We start from the raw sequence: 7957 nt of genomic DNA on the forward strand, positions 1-7957 counted from the left end.
GATGACGCGGGCGGGCGATGGGGCAGACGCTGTGCGTCTGCTCCCGGGGCACCGTCAGCCTGGGGGGAGCGCGGTACCTCCTGCTCCACCGCCTGGCAGAGGGGTGCGCGGCTGGCTGGGGCGCGGGGGGCTCGGGCGGGGGGTCGCCGGGGTCTGCGAGGGATGCTCGGGCAAGGGGGGTCTACGGGCGGGGGAGCGATGTGCTAGGGCATGGGGAATGCTCGGGCTTGGGGATGCTCGGGTATGGGGAGGCGCGCGGGCCTGGGGGCGCTTGTGCAGGGGGAGTGCTCGAGTATGGGGGGCGTGCTTGGGCAGGGGTGTGCTTGTGCATGGGGGATGATTTGGCATGGGAATGTTCAGGCGTGGGGGTGATGCTCAGGCATAAGGAGATGCTTAGGTAAGGGGGGGTGCTTGTGCGTAGGGACATGCTTGGGCAGGGGGGTGATGCTCTGGCACAGGGAATGGTCGGGCAGGGTGGGGAGATGCTTGAACTCAGGTCACGTTGGGGCATGGGGGAAATACTTGGGCTTGGTGGGGTTGATGCTTCAGCATAAGGGATGCTTGTGCATGGCAGTGGATTCTCATGCTGGGTGGCAGGGGTTGGTCATGCCAAGGAGTGGGTGCTCAGAGCCATGGGAGTGGGGGTGATTGGACCAGTGGGGTTTTTCATGCAGAGAGGGGATGCTTTGGCATGGCTGAGGGATTCCCTCTGGCCTCTCCTCTGAGTGTTGATAGTTTAGACTGGGCTCAAGGCCCTGACATGGATGCCACAGTGCTCAGCCCACGCCATGCTTGACTCCTTGCAGGGGCTTCAGCTATGTGGACCTGGTGGAGGGGCTGCGGGATGGGCGCTTCTACGCCCTGAAGCGCATCCTGTGCCACGACAAGGAGGACCGCCAGGCCGCCCTGCACGAGGTGGAGATGCACGGCCTCTTCGACCATCCCAACATCCTGCGCCTGGTGGCCCACGCCATGGTGGAGAAGGGCGCCAAGCACGAGGCCTGGCTTCTCCTGCCCTATGTGAAGGTGAGAGGGGCTTTCCTGGCTGCCTCACCACCCCAGGAGCAGCAGTGGTGACCAGCTGCTTGTGTTTGCCAGGGCGGGACCCTCTGGAGAGAGGTGGAAGCACTGCGAGAGAAAGGGACCTTCATGCCAGAGCAGCGGATCCTCCTCATCCTCCATGGGATCTGCCGTGGGCTGCAAGCCATCCACAGCAAGGGCTATGCACACAGGTGAGGGGCTGGCAGTGCTGGCTAGGGGGGTTGGCAGGGGCCCCAGTGGGTGCTTGGTGATGTCTATCCCCACAGAGACCTCAAGCCCACCAATGTGCTGCTGGATGAGGATGACCAGCCTGTGCTGATGGATCTGGGTTCCATGAACCAAGCTCGCATCGAAGTCAACAGCTCTCGGGAGGCCATGGCTGTGCAGGTGGGTGGCCTGGGACATCACCCCACCAGCCTCTCCCTGCCCAAGCCCTTTATCCCCGCTCTCCCCTCTGCAGGACTGGGCTGCCCAGCGCTGCACCATCTCCTACCGTGCTCCTGAGCTCTTCACGGTGCCGAGCCAGTGCGTCATAGATGAGCGCACGGATATCTGGGTAAGGATCCGGCCTTCTGGCCCACCCTGTCCCACTGCCATGAAGCTGCCCTGACCCAACTGTGCTCCAGTCCCTAGGCTGTGTGCTGTACTGCATGATGTTTGGGGAGGGCCCCTTTGATGCCATTTTCCAGAAGGGTGACAGTGTGGCTCTGGCAGTGCAGAACCCGATCACGTTTCCCCCCACAACCAGGTGAGGGGCTGGGGAGGGTGACCCCACTCCTGGGTAGCCCCCTGTCCTGTGCTCCACATGGGTCTTCCTGTCGCTGTCTTTCCTCCAGGTACTCAGCTGGTTTGCAGCACCTTCTCTCCTCCATGATGACAGTGAACCCCCAGGAGCGACCCAACATAGATGACATCCTCCGCCAGCTGGAGGGGCTGCAGCCAGCACTGGCGGGACAGGACACCACACAGATCTGAGCCCATCCCATTCCAGCAGTGATGCGCCCTGAGGCTGAGCCAGGAGAAAAGCAGCTGCCCTAATCCCTGCTCCCCTGCAGACCTATTGCAGAGGGAACTAATGCCCTGGGGGAGCTGCTGCTCTATGCTGGAGGTGTGTTGGATTTGGAGTGTTCTGTGCCCTGGATGCTGCTACCTGGGCCTTGGTCTGTGCCTCAGAGCTGTGGACGTGTGATCTGCTGCTAAACATGGGGCCCTCGCTGGCTGCTGCCTCCCCCAGGGGTGACAGAAGAGGATGTTGTAGGACCCCCCAGGGGGCAGGAGCCACGGTACCGCAGCTCCGTGTCCCAGGAAGGTCACTCCTGCCCGGGGCAGAACTGCAGGCTGGGTCCCGGTGCTGTGCTGGAGGGAGGCAGAGGGCCCCAGTGCCCACTCTGCCACTGCTCTTGGCACCAACGTTGCCTTGTGTTTGAAGTAAAATACGTTCTTGCGGAGGTGTGGCTGTGTCCCTCTCTGTGGGGAGGGATCCTGCTGGGTCATGAGGAGAGCAGGGCACACTGTCTGGGTTAAGCAGCCAAGCGTTACTAGAGGGGAAGGGCAGCAGAGGCCAGCTGGGGAGGCACAGACAGAGCATTAGCAGTAAGCAGGGAAAGTTAATCCCTGGCCCCAGAACTGTCCTGACAGAAGCTAACACAACTCCACAGCTGGAGCCAGGCACTGCTGTTCAGAGCCTCTGGGGCTGGGCTCAGCGCAGGCAGAAGGGTGGTGGCAGGGGTACAGGCCAGACTTCTCTGCTGCCCAGGGAGAGGGAGGTGGGTGCCCAGACTGGGAAGCTGCCAGACCTCGGGAGGCAGGAGCAGGAGCTCTGCTCTAGTGGGAATGAGCAGAGCCTGGGGACAGCACAACCATCCCAGTGCTGGGGACACTCCCAGTCCAGCAGGCAGCCTTGGCTGGAGGGGCTCACTGGGACACACAGCAGCTGGGCTGTCCACAGAGGGGTGCTAGAAAAAAAAAGATGCAGACAAGCAGTTTCACAGGGAGCATTCCCCTCCTTTAATCCTCTCACCACACACAGCAGTACAGCAGCCGCGGGGGTTTGTGCCATGCCGGGTGCCCTTGCGGGGTGCACCCACTGCACCAGAGAGCCGTGCATACCCTTTGCCCTGCGTTGTGGCCACAGGGGCAGGGGTGCCAGACTGCTCCCACTGCTTCAACCACTATCCTTCCAGATGAGCCTGCCTATCCTCACGCTGCACGTGGGGAGAAGACTCCGCAGCTGCCGATCTTTTCCTGCTCAGACCAAATCTGCTCCCCTGAGCTCCACGGTAGAACATGGGGCCATACATCACATGAGGAAGTGGTATTCACCGCTGGCAGGAGCAGTGAGGGGGGTGGGATGTGTGCCACAGCCCCGGGGACTGGACCCCAGGGCTATTACCTACATGGGAAGCAAGCCGGAGCTGGAGCAGAGCACTGGGAGGAAGCATAGCAGCACCAGTACCAGGGCTGAAGCACTCACCACACACCTGACCTGGCAAGAAACCGATACAGCTGGGGGGATAGTGGGAGACACAGAGGCTCTGAAACGGTTTATTGCAAAGGGTTTCTGCAGGTAACATTGGGAAGGAGCATGGTCCTTTTTGGCTGAGGCTTCTCTACTCCTCACCCTCCTCTTCATCCTCGTAGGAGTCCAGGCCCACCTCCTCGTAATCCTTCTCCAGAGCAGCCATGTCTTCCCGTGCCTCAGAGAACTCCCCTTCCTCCATGCCCTCGCCCACGTACCAGTGCACAAAGGCGCGCTTGGCGTACATCAGGTCGAACTTGTGGTCCAGGCGAGCCCAGGCCTCAGCGATGGCTGTGGTGTTGCTCAGCATGCAGACGGCGCGCTGCACCTTGGCCAGGTCACCCCCTGGCACCACCGTGGGCGGCTGGTAGTTGATGCCCACCTTGAAGCCCGTGGGGCACCAGTCCACAAACTGGATGCTGCGCTTGGTCTTGATGGTGGCAATGGCGGCATTGACGTCCTTGGGCACCACGTCCCCGCGGTACAGCAGGCAGCAGGCCATGTACTTGCCATGGCGAGGGTCACACTTCACCATCTGGTTGGCTGGCTCAAAGCAGGCGTTGGTGATCTCGGCCACTGACAGCTGCTCATGATAAGCCTTCTCTGCGGAGATGACAGGGGCATAGGTGGCCAGGGGGAAATGGATGCGAGGGTAGGGCACCAGGTTGGTCTGGAACTCGGTCAGATCAACATTCAGGGCTCCATCGAACCTCAGTGACGCTGTGATGGATGAGACAATCTGACTGATGAGTCTGTTCAAGTTGGTGTAGGTTGGGCGCTCGATGTCCAGGTTCCTGCGGCAGATGTCATAGATGGCCTCGTTGTCCACCATGAAAGCACAGTCTGAGTGCTCCAGGGTAGTGTGTGTGGTGAGGATGGAGTTGTAGGGCTCTACCACAGCAGTGGAGACTTGTGGTGCAGGGTAGATGGAGAACTCCAGCTTGGACTTCTTGCCGTAGTCAACAGAGAGTCGTTCCATCAACAGGGAGGTGAACCCAGAGCCCGTGCCACCTCCAAAACTGTGAAACACAAGGAATCCCTGGAGTCCTGTGCACTGGTCAGCCTGCAGAGAGAGATGCACAAGATTTTCTGAGACACATTTCTTTGTGAAGGCCTGACTATTCAGAAGTCCCTTCAAGACCTGGTCCATCCCTGCCTTGGGTAGCTGCAGATTCCTCCCAGGGTGCAGCAGGGCTTGCAGTGTGCTCTGAGCCCCAGCAGGATGCTGGATCCCACCAGTCAGGGGGACATGTCCCCTCTCTGCAGTCACTTACCAGCTTCCGGATCCTGTCCAGCACTTGGTCAATGATCTCTTTGCCAATAGTGTAGTGCCCACGGGCATAGTTGTTGGCAGCATCCTCCTTGCCAGTGATCAGCTGCTCAGGATGGAAGAGCTGGCGGTAGACTCCTCCCCGAACCTCATCTAGGAGAGAAGAGGGGCAGGTTGAGCCTGGTGGAGGCAGTTGGTTTGAGCCGGCCGCCAAGCAGAGTGGGTGCCAGCAGCCATCCCTCACCTTGGCTCCGCCTGCCACTGCCATGGCCAAGGACCCACACGTCAGCAAGGCCAACACCAGCATCAGGTTTCTCTGGCAGCAGGAGGTGGCTGCCACCTCCCTGTGCAGCTCAGCTTCTCCCACCCATCCGGAGCTCCCTGCCCACAAGCACAGCAGGAGCTGCCTTGCCGGTTGGGCTGGTTTCTCTCTGCGCACATGTGGTACAAGCACCGCTGCCTCTAGGACACTTCAAGAACAAAAGCAGGTGCTCAGATTTGTGGCTTCTCCTGGGGAAAAAGAAGGGCCCTCGGGTTGAACCCAGTGCAGGATATTGTCAGCAGAGCACAAGCACCACACACCTGCTGCCTGCTACCCACCCATGGGGGCACCCCCGGCCATGTGATCTCCAGTACTCACCAATCACAGTGGGCTCCAGGTCCACAAAGATGGCCCGTGGGACATGCTTCCCAGCCCCGGTCTCACAGAAGAAGGTGGTGAAGGAGTCATCCCCTCCGCCAATGGTTTTGTCACTGGGCATCTGCCCATCGGGCTGGATGCCATGCTCCAGGCAGTACAGCTCCCAGCAGGTGTTGCCCATCTGGACGCCGGCCTGGCCGACGTGGACGGAGATGCACTCGCGCTGGGGAGGGGGAGGCAGGGTCAGATCCTGGCACAGCTCTGTTCTGCCTGTCCCAGGGAGTGCTCTGCCTGGTGCCAGTGCCACAGAGTCACCCACACATGACTTGCTCTGGTTAGTGACCCTCAAGAGCATGTTTTCCTTTGGATGACCTCCTGTGTGCCCCTGAGGGGCCCCATATGTCTGTCATTGCCCTCAGCCATGCACAAACACTTGCTGGGTCAAGAGCCAGCTCTGGCATCCCTCTTGCCCTGCCCTTGCTGGTGGCCACTAGCACAACAGACTCTGGCCAGGCCTGTCCTCCAGCAGCATGGGGAGCAGAGCCTGGTCCAGCTTCCCTGCCCCAGCCACTTTGCCAGGGTCCCTGGCAGACCCAGCTCCTTCCCCTTGCCACAGCAGTCCAGTGAGGGGCTGAGTTGACAGGGGCACACATTTAACCCATGAGTGGCAACTAGCATGGGGGAACTGTCCTGCCTACTGCCCCAGAGCCAGATAAGCCCTCAGTTTCCTGGGGTGAGTGGCCTTGGAGATGCAAGGGTGGTGGGTGGCAGCCAGGTGAGGGCTGGCAGTGAAGCCCAGCAGTTTCTGAGGCAGCATACAGACTCCCTAGGCTACACAGTCCCAACGCTGTGCTGCAAAACCTGTGTCGGCAGAAGTGCTGGGGAGCAGGCTGTGAGCTGGAGATGTACCTTGTGCAACCCCATACATTACGTTTAGGCCTGCTCTGCTACCCCGGCATCCCTCCTCTGCTGCCCCTGGCACCCTTGGTCCCCTATCCCTGGCAACCCGCCTCTGCTAGTACTAGCATCCCTGTTTCATTGCTCCCAGCATCCCCGCTTCCCCTGGTGGGACGCCCCGACTCAGCCTGGGCGTCCTGGAGGATTTTCCTCCTGCATTTCCCAACTGCACAGTGCCCTGAGCTATGATGGGGTCCGTGCCTCCGTTCAGCGCCAGAGTAGGACAAGGGCTCCTGCCTCCTGCGGGAGGGCCAGCCGCCGGGAGGAAGGGAGGGCAGTCCTGGGGAGGGTCCCCAGCAGAGCCCCCGGCAGAGCCCGGTCAGCACTGCGGCGGGGAGGGCAGAGCGCTGCGCCTCCTGGCACGACCCTGGCCCACTCCTGAGCCGCTAAATATAGACAGCCCCGGCCCCGGGCGAGGGCAGCGGCGACTGCCCGCTTCGGAGAGCGGCCCCGGCCCGCTCTGCCGCTGCCATACCCCCGCGGGACGGGACTGGAGGGACGAGACCCCCACAACCGCGCCCCGCCACCAGCCCCGACGGGGCGTCCGCTGCCGGGGGCGGAGCCCTGCCGAGCGCCCAGCTCCGGCCCCCGGAGCCTGGCTGGCGCCTCCACCCCCAGCAGCTGTCCCCGTCCGTCCCCCGCCACCGCTCCCCACTGGAGAGGTCACCCCCCTCCATCCCCAGGGCTCTCCCCGCTGCGGCAGCGGGGTGAGGGCAGGTACCCCGGCATCGGCGGCGGGGGGAGCGGGTGAGGGGGCACGGCTGCCCCCGGGCAGGGGCCGGTAGAGCTGCCCAAGGTCACGGCGGGGAAGGAGGGGGCGCGTCGCGGCCGCTCCGCCGGGCAAGGTGCCGCGGGGGGGCTGCAGGGACATCGCCGGGGGGCTGCCGGGCGCCCTCCCCGCCGCCGTGCCCGCCGCCGTGCCCGCCGCCGGCCCACACTCACCATATTGCGGCGGGGGGTGCGGGCTGTCCCGGTTGCTCGGTGCTGCGGGGCTCGGCGCTGAGCTGCGGCTGCTGCAATCCCCGCCGCAGCGCTCTCTTATAGGGGGGAGGGGCTTGCTGCCGCCACGCCCCCTTATTTTGGGTACGCTTGCATGTGAGGGGGGAGTACCCACGTCGGGGTCCGTGGGAACCTGGCGGGGTCTTTCCAGCTGCGGAGGAACTCCGAGGTGCGGGGGCCGGGGCTGCTCCCCCTTCTCTGCCGGGAGGGAAGCGGGGACACCTGGCCAGGCTGCGGACAGAAGACTTGGGCACCAACCCCCAGGGGTGACCGGCGGTGCTCAACCACCTGCACCGGAATCCGAGCAGGTAGAGCAGCCCCTAACCTGCTCTGTCACCAGCTTCCCCCTGGGACAGGGGGACACCCCGAGACCGCTTGGGCCTCTAGAACAGGAGAAATAAGGAGAAACATGATACAGACACACATCTGGCTCCAGACTCTGGAGCCCAGGGTACCCCCAAACCTCCCTTTGCCATCAATACTCTGGAAGCCTCCAGACAAGGTTTGCCTTTCTCTCCCAGTGGGGACAAAC

At 62.6% G+C, this 7957-nt stretch overlaps 2 protein-coding genes across 2 annotated transcripts; one reads left to right on the forward strand and one right to left on the reverse strand.

The window, feature by feature from the left end:
• Positions 1-9: 9 nt before the first annotated feature.
• On the forward strand, positions 10-2489 carry STK16 (serine/threonine kinase 16). Its single transcript, XM_027734839.2, has 7 exons — positions 10-103; positions 807-1026; positions 1099-1232; positions 1308-1428; positions 1502-1597; positions 1668-1789; positions 1878-2489. The coding sequence occupies exons 1-7, from the start codon at positions 18-20 to the stop codon at positions 2014-2016; spliced, it is 918 nt and encodes a 305-aa protein (XP_027590640.1). The 5' UTR covers positions 10-17; the 3' UTR covers positions 2017-2489.
• Positions 2490-3024: 535 nt separating this feature from the next.
• LOC113995052 (tubulin alpha-4A chain) lies at positions 3025-7466 on the reverse strand. The gene is made up of 4 exons (XM_027734754.2): positions 7369-7466; positions 5470-5692; positions 4834-4982; positions 3025-4622 (listed from the first exon to the last, which is right to left on the reverse strand). Exons 1-4 carry the CDS (start codon positions 7369-7371, stop codon positions 3651-3653), a joined length of 1347 nt encoding a protein of 448 aa, XP_027590555.1. The 5' UTR covers positions 7372-7466; the 3' UTR covers positions 3025-3650.
• Between the last annotated feature and the right edge of the window lie 491 nt (positions 7467-7957).

This window comes from Pipra filicauda, unplaced genomic scaffold, assembly GCF_003945595.2.
Source record: "Pipra filicauda isolate LSUMZ 115617 unplaced genomic scaffold, ASM394559v2 scaffold241_size1546129_pilon, whole genome shotgun sequence".
Classification (NCBI taxonomy): domain Eukaryota; kingdom Metazoa; phylum Chordata; class Aves; order Passeriformes; family Pipridae; genus Pipra; species Pipra filicauda.